At 45.6% G+C, this 14,535-nt stretch overlaps 1 protein-coding gene across 1 annotated transcript; it reads right to left on the reverse strand.

The window, feature by feature from the left end:
• Window positions 1–3,861: 3,861 nt before the first annotated feature.
• Window positions 3,862–14,094, reverse strand: LOC135806131 (serine/threonine-protein phosphatase 2A 56 kDa regulatory subunit gamma isoform-like). Its single transcript, XM_065320283.1, has 16 exons — window positions 13,934–14,094; window positions 13,668–13,748; window positions 13,303–13,438; window positions 12,497–12,696; window positions 11,811–11,921; window positions 10,572–10,664; window positions 10,097–10,227; window positions 9,821–9,880; window positions 9,177–9,285; window positions 8,603–8,707; window positions 7,889–8,008; window positions 7,172–7,299; window positions 6,498–6,599; window positions 6,235–6,307; window positions 5,662–5,793; window positions 3,862–5,209 (listed from the first exon to the last, which is right to left on the reverse strand). The coding sequence occupies exons 1-16, from the start codon at window positions 13,949–13,951 to the stop codon at window positions 5,069–5,071; spliced, it is 1,740 nt and encodes a 579-aa protein (XP_065176355.1). The 5' UTR covers window positions 13,952–14,094; the 3' UTR covers window positions 3,862–5,068.
• Window positions 14,095–14,535: the final 441 nt, after the last annotated feature.

The following is a 14,535-nucleotide window of genomic DNA, read 5'->3' on the forward strand; positions in this document are numbered from 1 at the left end:
ACTGTATTTTTTACCTACGATCAGTACAGACAGTCTAGGGTATGTCCAGTGCTCTCATGAGTCCAGCAAGTCCATGAGTCCATACGCTATTATAATAATTATGTAACACGATTTATAAAAGAAAAAAGAACCAGGGAACTGCAAGTTACGCTAGTATAATGTCCACTAACACTAACTAAAAAAACAACACTAACACTAACACGATTTGACCGTCTTTATCGTCTGCTTGCCATTCTGCTTGCCATTCGGCATTCCCCCACCTTTGCACAACGCTACCGTGCCTGATTACAATGCTATATTGGCATATGTACAGCCTACAGGACCTGATTCTGAACTCAAAAATAAGGTTTGGGAGACCATGGTACATGGTAGACTGTCGCTTTACTGGTAGACCGTAGACGACTGATCGCAGGTACATCGCCCGAAGGTGCGACAAATCCAGGTCAATGACACTGACACAGTGACAGCTACACGTAGAGTCAGGCATGCACTGAACGATGAACGTCACCTGGTCAGTCATCATGGTCATGCCATAGCCGACATGATAATGCATGATGACAGACACAGATAACTGTATAGCACAGACTTGAGTACACTGACTGTACTTCGAGCGCTTGTGACGTGTTATTTGGCGCCAGCTGCGCCAACATGCGCAAGACTGGGAGGATCCAGGCCAGACTGCATTGCAGAGACCTAGTACCTGGACTGAGGCTGGAGACGAGGCCCGAGCAAATGTAACGTTGTAATTGTCATACACCGCAATACGGGCAATATGCAATACGGTAGTGGCTGCATAACATTATACATACATGTACATGCGAAAGAGGCTATCATCATGTCAGTGGGTACAAGACTTAGTACTACTACTAGTCATCATGTAGATCCTGTATCTCTGGGATTCGAAGCAAGACTTCACACGAGCCACCGACGTCTGTGGGTGTAGCATTGATGATTGTGTACCTGCTCCAGACCTAGTGCCAGCACCACCATTTATGGTCAGGCACCATTCATTATGCCATTGCCACCGCTCCAAGACCAATACCTGTACATTACGCAATACACGTCCTTTCCTCCATACCGGCGTTAGGTTATGTGCAACTAAACAGTGAACCCTGGATGCAATGACTCTGCTCGCATTGATCCGTTCTATTGCATTGACGTCCAACTATTATAAACGTCATTTACACCGTATCCTGACGCTGTACTGGGAAGAAACAGAAGTCCTAAAATAGTTTTCTAGGAGACGAAATGCAATCAGACTAAGGAATAGAACAAGCTTCAGGCAACATTCCGACATTCCACTAACACTTTCATTGCCCTCTCCTCAGGTAGATACAGAAGAATGGAGTAGCCAGTGCAGTATCAACGTGTATTCTTTGATCGCTCCTGGATGTCGTCCTGGTAGTCCTGTAGCTACTTATACCTCAATTTGTATATACATTTATTTTCTTCCAACTTCTGCCCATGGCGTCCTTCTCTCAGCTCGCCAGCTGTCAACAGTTACTGCCACCACCATGACACTGTCGCGAGAAGGTGCTCTATACTATAGACGGGGTTGGTGATGTCCCGACGCGGCCAGGCCTTCACCACGTCGTAACACAGAAATTTATATACAAGTTGAGGTTCAAGTAGCTACACGACTACCAGGAGTCAGGACGACATCCAGGAGCGATCAAAGAATACACGACGGACGTACGGAGTAGTCTCCAAACCCCCTAGCAAAATGAGGGTCATGACCGGGTTCAACACCCATAATTATGGTTCAGATGATCCCAACGGACCGGGGCTCTGCCAACCGCGGAAGGTTGCAGTAAAGTCACTACACTGTTTCCGAACACAGTGTCCTCCACCTTGTTTCATGCTGTCAATCTAACAAGAATATGTACAGTCATGTAAATGTGACGTTACATGTACATAGCAGACTCAGCGTGTACATGTACATGTATGTACATGCAATTGTTAGATTGACAGCATGAAACAAGGAGGAGGACACTGTGTTCGAAAACAGTGACCTTACTACAACCTTCCGCGGTTGGCAGAGCCCCGGTTTTGTTTACCAGTTTTGGATTATATCATGTATGTACATGTATGTGCTGACATTAGCCCTTGGTGGACAATGCTCGAAAACTTGGCAGAACTATTCAAACCTTATGGCAGGCACTTCCTTGAATTCTGCTCCATTTCTTTATCCACATACCAAAGTTGAAACATGCCAGAAAAGATACCAGATTCTGCCGATTTTTCTGCAGGTCACCGAACCCTAACTGGTGTTATTACTTAGTGGCCATTTCCTTCAGCCATGCCGGACTTTTGTAGTTCTTTTAATCTCTTGTACTTCTGTTTCGTCATCTCCTCTTCGTTCGCTTCTCTACAGCGATGTCATTGTCATTAGGCCATTTGCCTGTTCTGCTTGCCGCTCTAAATAGCTACCGTAGTACAATACTGTACCAGGGAGTAGCAAAAAAACCCTACCAGGACACGCCCGGGACCGTGACGAAGAACAAGCTACAAGCTAAGCTTTCCAACCTTTCCTGTAGCCTCCACAGGCTCCAGAAACTGTGACTTCATGGGTGGAAGCCATACCACGCTCCTTGTGGAAGTAACTTGAGTTGCCATGGTGTCTGTCAATGTTAAGCGAGTAAAACTACTCAAAGGACCTTTGAAGGTTACCATGTAACCAAGAGTATGTGGGGGGGGGGGGGGTTACACACAGGGGCATATTATCAGCGACATAGGTTTTCCAATGCTTACTGGATTGATATCTGTTCGTTGCAACCAACCTTCCGTCATTTTTTCCTTTCTCTTTTTCTCTTGTATCTACTTTTTTTTTTCTTTTTTTCTCCACAATATCCTTTAACATGTTATTCACAGTGGGTCCAATGTTATTAGGCATTTTGCCTGTTTTGATTTCCACTATAAATAAAGTATACAACAACAACAACAACAAAGGGGCGTGCTCGGCCCCCCCCCCCCCCCAACTAGGGGGTGCACGGGAGCCGAGGGGAGCCCCCCCCCGGCAATTTTCTGCAATTTGTTTGCAACCTTTCTTGAATTTTAGAGCATATTTGCATACATTACAATTGCCTTGGATCAGATTGAAAATTTTTGGGGGTGCACGTGCCCCCCGTGCCCATCGCCGAGCACGCGCCTGACACATGACTGTATACTCTTGATGTTACGTACAATGTCATGTACATGACTGACAGTCTATACTGTATACTATACTGTACACGCTGCCATCCAGGTCTGAAAAAGTGAGCCCAAAATAGTACACTGTAGTACCACCATTACAGTGGTCCCTTTTATAATCCGGTACCATTATGTTGTGCTCCGAACACTGTGCTGGATTAGGGAGCGCGCTGGATTAATACAACTTATGATCTGATTTACTGCTGCAATGTGCATGAAGAGGACATTTTGGCTACTGAAAATTGTGCTGGTTTATAGAGGGTGCTGGTTAAAGTGCTGGAGAGGGACGACCGAACTACAATCCTGTAGTTTGGGGCGGCTGAACCGGTCCGGCTAGTCTCAAACTGCTGATATGAAGGGGGTCTTGTGCACCCATCATAATAATTATGATACTGTATTATGATACATAAAGTAAGAGTTTTGATTATGGTCGGGCCTATCAAAACTTGACAGCTTCCGCCGATCCTGCGTAGTGCTTACCGGTACGGTATTACCAAGAGCAAACAAGCTCCCGGGAGCTTATACAATGTCATAATTACATGACTGTACTCTTGGTATTACAGTGATCAGTAAGGTTCTGCAATACCGCATACCTACACACTCCGCCCAGTCAGGCCAAGGGACATGCATGGATGGGGATGCCGTGTGGTGTACGTAGTAGGGTTTTCCATGTCACAGAAGATGGTTGAAACTTTTTTTAAATTCTTTCTAGAAAAAAAGAACATAAAAAAGCCAAGCACAAACTGAACCAGCAATAAACAGTAAATGAAAAAAGAAAACCATGTCCACAAAAGTCAATCATGGACAGACACGAAGATGTAAGGCATACTATAATTATGGATGTATTAAGCACGCATGCAGACATCAAATGATCCTGAATAAGACAAGTAGTTGTAGAGTAACGGAACACCAGCCTGCAAAGTTGAACAGCAGTATATCCAAGAGCTATAGTTTCTGACAGACGTGCACACAATCAGAGCCAGCCCAATGGGGCATCTCATAATTCTTTATACATTGTCGGGACTTCCCCGGGCAGATGAATACATGCTGAAATCTGTGGCTACTAAAACGTTTGATAAGCAATAGTATTATGGTGTATTATGATTGGCAGAGACAATAGTATTATGATTGGCAGAGACAAAAGAACACAAACAAGAAAGACAACGGCTGATTGATAAGAGACAAAAGGGGGCAAAACAACCTCAACACAACGCACAGGCCGGCAAGAGGACAATGCACTGCATTGCCGATCCGTACAAGCAACCGCAACATTGCACGCAAACCTTCACCAGCTTACTGTGAACACCGATGTACATACACACCGGGGGCAACCAGGGGCTGGCAGAGACGGAGGCGGTGGCAGTGGTGGTCCCCAGCATGATACCAGCAGCTCAGCGCCACTGGAGATGGGAGGAGCCAGAGTGAGATGAGAATGCCTTGCCGCGGAAACAGTTAAGAGGATAATAATTAGATAGTCTGACGACAACAACGGTGATGATGGTGATATGCAGGGACAAGGTCACAGAGAGGCATGCGGCACCTGCACATTATCAACCCGTTGGTGACGCACTATGCCAGCCGCTTCACGACAGTAGCAAGCCGAGCGAGCAAATAATTATAAAAGATGAAAGTCAAGGCCATTAATGATCACAATGAGTGCAGCCTTGAACATGTACAGCAACTTCGGAACCTAGCTGCAGACCAAACAACAACACTGCCTGACACTGGGCATCCAACAAGAGTGATTGCCATCAATGTAGCTCGCTGAAGTTGAAACTCACAATGCAAAGTCATGGCAAGAACTGGTGGCTGAACCTCCATCTCTGATTAACGCAGCAACATCAAAATATAATAACCACTGACCAAGGACCGCCAGGCCCTAATTTGCTGGCGTGTCATCTTTAACGGATTTGACAGGATGGCTGCGGTAGCGATCTAGGGCGGCCTTGGTTTCATGGTCACCGGGCAGGAAGGATTTTCGTCGAATCATTTTAGAGTCTGCGGCAGTTGGAGCCGCATTCTACACCAAAGAAACACACACAGACACACAGGCAGCAGTAAGTTGGTGGCCATGATGACAAACGGCACTTGATCCCGCAAAATGATAATAACGACGGTACATAACGGTACATAACTGAACTGATTGAATCACTGGATTGTCTATCTCTCAGTACAATGGTCAAGTCATTTTCCTCATAGCCAGCCAGCCAGCCAGATAGTGAGACAGATGATCAGACAGACAGCCCAGACACACAGACCAAACCAGACAGAAACGCACGCAGAGACAATCCAGCTTCTGGGCATTCACCTGCCGCACAGGAGGCGGAAAGGGCCAATAAGTTCCAATCAGTAAAAAGCACGCTCAACAAAATTATAATGACGAATGACTACGGGTCTGACAAGGTGGCGTTGTTATCATGGTAAGTAAACATTGCGGACGATGGTTTCCCATCACTGGCACACATACTGTACCTCAATGTCTTTCTTCGTGGCACCTGTGTCCGCTGTGCCTGTACTTGCTGGTGTGGATGCTGCCGCCACGTAACTGTCAGATCCATTGCTGATGATGTCATCAACTTCCATAGAAGCTGGGAAGAGGTCCGCCTGTGCCAATAACACAACAAAGCAACAACAAAGCAACAACAAAGCAACAACTTGCAATAACACAACAAAGCAACAAAGCAACAACTTAACAACTTACTGCCTCAATTTAATAAGTTAATAACCATTCCAAAGCAAAATAGGAACACAACAAAAATGTTGTGCGAGAGAGCTTTGGGCAGAAAAACCCTTTCAACAGAAACACAGGCAACTCGTGAAATAATATTTTCATGCCAAGGTGCAAGCAAGAGCTATGAACGGGGCACTGCTTGTAAGCATTACTGCCACTTGCATCTTCCAAATGAAGTCACCGGGATGACACCAGATCAATGCAAGTGACTATCAACTAAGAAAAGGACAGACTTGATCTATGCACAGTAGCACAACATGCTTCAGAAGTACACCTTGTGTGTGTGACAATCGGTGCTGGCATGGCAATCTCACCTTGGGATTTCCCAGTGCTAGCTGTCGTGTTTGTGACCAGGCATTCCTGCGAGCAATGTCTTGCCGTTCATTCCTATCCCACACAACAGATGAAAGAAGATGAAAGATAGCGCACACACCTTTGTATATAGCTTGTAAGTAGGTTAGAAAATGACACAAGTGTTATTCAAAGTCAAACTGAACAATTCCAGAGCTGTGCGCAGCCTTCAAAAAAAGTCACGAAGTTTTTGTATACGGAGGAAGTACTACATTCCACAACTTACTCTGCTAGGTCAGCCTTGTACTGTGATGTGCATTCATCAAATAGCTTCTGATTCATCTCCATGAAGAGCTTCAGTGCATTGTAGATCAGCCCATGGATGGTCCTGAAAGACAAAGGCGTAGCACCATACAAGTACACAACAAGCATGTTACCGTATCTTCCAGAGTACTAGCCGCACTGGAGTATAAGCCGCACTGGAGTATAAGCCGCACTCAGATTTTTCATCACAAAATACACACATCTACCCTGTTTACCACCATTAATTTGACCATTGGCATTGTAGTAAAAGGCGCACCGATTGTTTAAAGTGCGGCTTATAGAGCGGTACATGCACTGTGGCATCACATACTACCGACAGGACGGTTGCCATGCAGTGCCACATAATAGGACAGTCGCTATGTAGTATGCACACGTAACGTTAGTATCACATAGTAAGTGGAAAAGCTAGAGTATAGATACCTTATAATAAGTCACCATATGCATAGCGATTATACTACATGTACGTCACTAGATGCACCGCGATATTGTGCAGGATCCACTCTATGGGGTCGCACTTCAGAACCATTTCTCCGGGGTGGAGAAGAGGGGGGGGGGGGGGGCAACTCCAGTGTGGAAATGAGTATGTCTCCGGATACATGCTCAGAGAATCTTCACTGACTAGCACCACTGGCTTACTTGTTCCAATGTGTTTTCGAGTTGCGGTAGAGAGAACCGAACATGATGGGCAGGATGGTGGAGCAGTTCTCGCTGATCAAGCTCATGATGTACTCATTGTTCCAGAAAAACAAGGCACGTTCAGCAACCTGTGCAGGTGAACCAAGGAACAAAACACCCATGTCCCGCACGGCATTCATGAGTCAATGTCTCAGCGACCAAACATAATTAGACATGTCTCAGCGACCAAACATAATTAGACATAGCCAAATTTTTCGATTTCGCTCAAAGTAAGCATTTACCGTGATGTATACCTGGGTGAACCTTCTACACCCAATTATTTGACAGCCAGGCCTTGCTCTTGGGATACCGTAAACGTCTGTAAATAAGCACGTACTTTCGAATTTAGTGGTCACACCCGTACTAACTTTCGGACCGGACTTGTGTGTAGTGGAGAAGTTATTTTCCATGTAGATGTACATGCTGAGGCATCACCGGTAATTAAATGTGAGGCAACCCACTACCAAAGGCAACACATTTTTGTTGTAGTGATGAACCAGTGCATGGCAATACACGATACAGTAATAATATGATCAAACAGCCGCTTAGAAGGGGACTGGGACATATACGTATAAAAGCCGGTGCCAACTCATCAACTAATAGAATGCCAGCCGGGGATTCCCTAACCGATCAGACCTTGGCTTGATATAAAACCCACTGTAGAATCACACTGCATACCTGAAAATGCTGGCTTGACACACACTTGGCAAGCCGCTGGAAAAGAGGTACCTGGACCTTGACGAATTCGGACGGCTCAATCACATCTAGGATTTCTTCCAGCTCGTTCAAGAACATAACCTGCAGAACAATGATTCAGGCCATGATACGTGTAAGTCAGCAGGATTGGCTTGCTACACATAATATAAATAACTGAGTATGAAACTCTACCATACCAAGACCCTGATAATAGAGAGGTTCCGCATAACGTAATTACGTTAGTAAAAAACGTAGTCGATCTACGGAAAGTCTTACGTAAACTGCATGCGCATCTGGGTTCCGCCATACGGAGTTTTCAAATCACGTAGCTGCCCTTGGCAACTCCGAATGCAGCAGTGTCCGACCAGATCGACCTGGGGAGAGAGTCATAAATTTGTACCCAATCCACTTACGGACCAGCTACGTTATCAGAGCCCTATCTACGTACTCTCCGTAGACAAATTTCCGTAAGTGGAGTGCAAACTCGCGAATTCACGGGTTTTTCCCGCCCGCTAACGTAAAGTTGCTCAACTTTACGTAGTGCGGAACCTCTCTAATACACAAACCATTCGGTAACAGAGATACGATAATCAAGGTATTACGTACTGCACATGGCAGTCGAAATACAACACACTATGTTGTACGGTGCCACAAATGAACAAGTAAGCCTGCCAGACACAGGGGCTCTCCACTTACCTCCTTTGGACTGTGTACTTTGGGCCAGTACTTCAGTAGACCATTGATGACCACCACTGTGAGCCCCGGATCTTTCTCCAAGAATTGCACAACGCCATATGCCAGCTGAACAAACAATGACATACCATGAGTTACTTGAAGCTGAGCGTGACCAGCCAGGTTTTCAAAATGTGAGAATCCAACACCAGCTAAGGGTTGTTCGTGTATACCGGCTTCCCAGGCAAGAACTACTATGAAATACACACCCGAGTCTAGTGGGCAAAACAATGACAATGGCAAGTTCCATACATGTATCGCCAGGGGTACAGTGATATCATCGCATCATCCATCCAATGCCATGTCACACACCACATTCCACATTGAAGTAATAGGATGTTGGCTGTTGCACAGCTAGACAAGGAGTCCTTCCATTTCCAAGCAACATTGGCACTGGTATCTGCTGCAGCTGTTCATGCATGGCCTAAAAAAACAGTCTCAGTCTAATAAAGTGCCCGCCTTGGTCTACAATCTTACTAGTGATATGTGTGTGCGCTGTGTCTCTGCTGTACCTACAGCTACGGCCCAAGCCACCTACCTGCGCATGGTAGACACTCAAAGACTTGACCTTGTGCAGTGGTAAAAGAACTCTCATCAGGAATGTCTTGTGCTCTTCTTTCAACGGTAGTGCAAACCCATTGATGATACTGTAGTCATTGACACATGAACAGGATAGACACGGTTTGTTAGTCAAAAGACTCACTGGTGCGGACATAGCTGCTAAGAAAAGTGGCATTGCAATGTGTTAAAACTCTTGCAGACGGTAGCAAATCTGCCTGTTTATGGTGAACCACCAACAACATACGCAGTATCAGCAGCAGACCGACAGCAATACATGAGGTACGTGAGAAGGACCACCATGCAATTGCATAGCCCGTGAGCTAGGGCCTATATGGGGAATGTGTACCCACTACAATCAGTCGACCTTTGCTTAGCATGTGGACGTTTCGGCCGAGTCAGCCAGGGATCGTAGTTCAGTGCCTGCTCCTCAAGGTGGGCATGTGTGCAAATAGAGCAGCATAGTGCAATGCACTTAGGCACTGGAATCCAAGGGCGTATGATTGGCAATCACTGATGTATGTTATCAGCTGACAATTAACCTGGCAACCGTGTCCTAGCATTCTTTCAAGGACAATTAATAACGCTGTCAAATTGGCTTAGTGCTCGTTACATATGCCTTACCTCCCTAGAATTTCTAACAACTCGGCAACACCATTATGCCGCTCGGTCTCAAAGATGAAGCTATATAGACGAAAGTAGAAGCACAGCGGAGCAAAAAATCTGAATAACACCATATTTATCAACAGTACAGAGCACAATTGTCAAATGAGACAAACAAGAAGAAAATGGCAAAATACAGGGTAAGGAAAGTTTGAGTGTGCACAGATCGTCCTTTTTGAAGATACTGCTACCAGCATGCCGAGCCCAAAGCACCATCTGTACCACGAGTATCCCTACCGGTAAAATATGTTGTTGATTTGTTTCCGAATGTAGGCGCGAAGGTTCAGGAACTTCCCATATATCCGATGAAGAGTGGTCTTCAGAAAATCCCTCTCGCGAGGATCTTCGCTATCAAAGAGGTCCAAGAGCTGCACCGTGAACAGACAGTGGCATACGTAAGAGACTTACATAGCATTCACGTCGAGTTAATGGATGCATTGATAAAGGCACGATCCCAGCTAGACTGGTCATGCAGTCTGGTCATGCAGTGCTGCCCTCGGCTCTGGGTAGCAAGTTCTACCCAGTAAACTATTCAAACTCATAAGCGTAGAACATATACACATCCAACAAGGAGAGGCATAGCTGAGCTGCACACACAAATGTTCGTGTAGACACAGCCCTGTCTGACATAACATGGCTCGGAAACCAAATGAGAATATTGTGTGCTACAATGCAAGCCAAAGTTCACATCATAATTGTATCACTGCCATACCTGAAGTACAAACTTCTGGTCGAGAAATCTTTTAGCCACTGGTGGCATGAATTCCGGTGATTCCAGGAAGCGTAAGAACAGATCATATACAAGCTAAACCAGAGGAAATACAGGCAGCAAGTAGTGACCGTTAGGGTGCATTCATACTACTGAAGTACAGTAGAACAGTAAACTTTTACTAGCGGTTTAGGGTGCCAAGTCTCATGTTACATTCACATACGCCAGTAAAACTGATCACGGGAAACCAGAGAGTCGTACAAACACGACTCCCTGAGCTAAGGGAAACCAGAGAGTCGTACAAACACGACTCCCTGAGCTAAGGGAAACCAGAGAGTCGTACAAACACGACTCCCTGAGCTACTGAAGGGAAACTACTACTACATGCACATGAACCGGCATTTGTCTACATGCATCTGTCTCTGGCTCATATCGCGCACCTGTTTCACGATGTGTTTCCCATCCCCATTGGTCTACACATACCGGTATCCAATCTTTCCCTTTGCCATTCAACTTCTCTGCCAACAGCGATATTTTTTCCGCCTAAGCGGACCCACACCTGCTGACCGACCCGCATGAGATGGTTTCGGAGGTAAAGAGAACAGGAGGCATTCTCAAGGGCAGCACGGATCTCAAGTGAGCTTGAAGCTCAAAGTAAAATGTCGAGTACTTTAGTAGTTGAAACTTGAAAATCAGTGCAGTGCAGGTAGTACTGTTTTTTTAGTACTCCCTGGTGCAGTGGTCTGTACGTGTCGAACCGTCGAGCGTTGCAGTGTTGGTGCGTTTACTGGCGCGTTTCTGACAGTAAAAGGTTTCCGAGCTCCTCCGAAAAGGGGTCAGGAACTTCTACTGCTTTTACTGCTGGGAACGTCACATGAGTGCAAATTTTGAAAACTGTCATCACGACTTTCCCTATACTGCTGCTATATCCCGTAGAATGAATAGTACCCTTAGAAGGATATGAATGTGTCATGGATGCCTTGGAATCGTTCTTCTGCATGAAAAACTGTAGTAACTTGTAGAGATAACCTCTTTGTGAAAAGCAATGGGAGAAAACTAGAGGCCGGAAGGAAGAATGGATTGCAACCAATGGAACCACAACCATAATTGATAAAGACACCAGCCTTCTAAGCAACATATATCCAGAAACAGTCAAAGCATCTGCACATACTGAGTGTGTGGCAATGTGACAGAATTGAGTCATATCTCATTACTCTTTGCCTGACAGACCCGTCGGATTACCTGCAGATGTGGCCAAGAAGGCTCGAGTGATGGCTCATCTTCTTCAGGATCAAACTCAGCACCATTGGGGTTAGAAGGTGGTGGCAAAGCGCGGAATGCATTTGCAGAAAACTACGACCAGAAAAGCAAACACACACATTTGAGCTCACAATAGTACTTTGTGAAGCAGCTCTACATGTATGTACATCGAAAGGTTTTGTCACAGTGGCTGTTCAGTGGATATGCATAACAAATTGACAAAATCCAATCTAACGGTTTACAATCCATGCCTAATACGAACAAGTTGCCATCAAACATACGGTATGTTGGAGGAATGACCGTAAGTGGTTAAGTTACTCAATCTCTACCGAAATTGTCATAGTGTGCTCATCCAAATCTGGCACCCCAAATTTGTTGATGTCTCCAATAATGTAAAGTGGCAGACAGCGCAAACATCTCTGCCTATGTGTTGCCAATGCAATTCTCCCTTGTCCCATATGATTGTAGAAAAGTCAAAGGACAAGGAGTTGAACATTGGGACAGGTTTTATAAATTTAAAAGACAGGTATACTGTTGCAGGATACGGGAGCAAGTCCAATTAATAAGCACGGGTTTGACAAAATCCGGCCAAGATTGGGTTTTCAGAACCGACGGGAATATCTTTCTTGAATGGGCTGTCGTAATATTTGTACATGTAAATCCCTCACCATTGATATCATTTCCGGATAGACTGGTTCAGTGATGGCTGATTGATTATGTGAAACATAGTCGACAAGCTCATTGAGGGCAGAGCGCTTCACCTCCTTCCATTTCAGATCACTGAGCGGGTCAGCAGAGAAGTCGAACACCGTGGCGCACTGCCGCAGCTTCTGAATGAACAGTTCTTCCCGCGACTCACCAGTGGCATCTAGTTCAAGGATAAGGAAAAAGATCACCAATCCGGCATCCGGTATTGGCAATGGTAAGTCACAGTCATAGCAGAGGAATACTGTAGAGCCCAGCACGGATTGCATGTGTACTGGTTATAGAGTGCGTTGTGAGCATGGCACGTATTACTTCCATGAGGGTCAAAAATGATAATAATTATTAAACTCACACTATGAGGAGCTAAATCAAGAATCCTCCATAAGAATGCATACGCATTATACGCATTATTTGAATTGGTACTTCACATCCATTCTAAAGCCGGGGGGAAATCAAAGGAAATTACCCAGCTTTGATGTCAGTGTATGTCCAATGTTGTCTTTTCGACCCAGTGAAAAAACATTGGTGACAACAGCTTGAGGAGGTTCTGGGGACAGAGCAAAGAACCCCTTATCCCTATGATCTATGCCGTTACTACGTATAGGTGTAGCACAGTGGATTCTGGAGCAGCTGAGCTAGCACTCTAGCCGCCGCTCATTTCAAAGCAAATAATTCATGAAACATGTCACTTGCAGCAAGCAAGCCACGAGGCATACAGTCATGTACATGGTACTTCTGCCAGATCAGGCTGTCCGTCCAATCTCCTTACCTTTTAGCGGGGGCAGTTTCGTCAGTTCTCGCTTTGACGATATGTTGAATCGGGACGACCCTCGGTTTTGCTTATCCTTCTTCAGATGCGGCGGGGCGTACTTTATTCGATTGACGGCTGCCAGAGGTGGTGCACGCTGCACAACATAAGCATGTCCAGTAACGCAAAACATACCAACGATGAGCACTTGGTTCCGAACGAACAATCCAGTGACTACATTATTCTCCCGGTCCAGATTACGAGCCCGTCTATCGTAGATAACTAAACGACACGGATTCACGGAGTTATTTTACTACTAGTATCCGCCAGTACACGATAAAATTCAAGATACATTTCACAAAATAGCGAACCAAACTGAACCTCACCTCGTCAACTTGCAGGGCTGGTGACGAGGTCTGCGTCGGGCTGTCCGCTCCATCCTTGCCTCCTTTCGCACCCTTAGAACTCTGCAAGGCAACAGCAGAAAATAACTGACTTCCCTATGCAACTTCGCTGAGCCTGCTAAACTCCCACAGTGAAAAATAGGCATCGCCTTTCTCCTAGATCACAAATCCTGAGCGATAGGGACGCCGAACCAGCGCCGACAAGAAAACGCGTGGGCCATTGCGCTGGACAATGGCCGAAAGCTTACCTTCTTTAGTTTAGGCATGGCCGTTCATGGACAGAACAACATTCGCGCAGCCTAACTGAAGCAGCTGTGTGCTTCCCGACGTCGGACGATAGACCAGTAGTACGGTGTTGCTGGCAAGAAATTTTTTGCTCTTTCTTTGCCGGTCTAGTCCTCTGCGTGTACTACTAGTAATCAGTACTGATCGATATCTGGCTATGTCTGAGTGTGATGATCGATGAGAGTGATCGAGTCTGTGTCACTTGCACAGGTCAGTAGCAGCAGAATGTAAATCTAGATCTACACTACACGTAGATGATCTAGTAGACCTCTACTAGCTAGATCTGCATGACTGTGTTGAATGAACATGATTGTAGTCTCCACATGCGTCTGTGACAGCCAGCATGTGTGTGTGTACGTGTACAAGTGTGCGCGCGCGTGTGTGTGTGTGTGTGTATTATGTGTGTGTGTGTCACTGTGTGTGTGTGTGTGTGTGTGTGTGTGTGTGTGTGTGTGTGTGTACGTGTGTGTGTGTGTATGTACAGGTATGTCACTTTGTGTTTGTGTTTTTGCATGTGTGTGCGAGTGAAGACTGAAGTCAAGAATCATGAAAAACTATGGATGTC

Source organism: Sycon ciliatum, chromosome 1, assembly GCF_964019385.1.
Source record: "Sycon ciliatum chromosome 1, ocSycCili1.1, whole genome shotgun sequence".
In the NCBI taxonomy this organism is placed as follows: Eukaryota; Metazoa; Porifera; class Calcarea; order Leucosolenida; family Sycettidae; genus Sycon; species Sycon ciliatum.

Bases quoted from the DNA above. Each gene is read 5' to 3' on its own strand.
- LOC135806131 (XM_065320283.1), bottom strand. The intron at 12,697-13,302 runs GTAAGGAGATTG...TCCTTGAACTAG, and splicing joins GAAACTGCCCCCGCTAAAAG to ATGCCACTGGTGAGTCGCGG. The intron at 9,286-9,820 runs GTAAGGCATATG...CAATGACTACAG, and splicing joins TTGTTAGAAATTCTAGGGAG to TATCATCAATGGGTTTGCAC.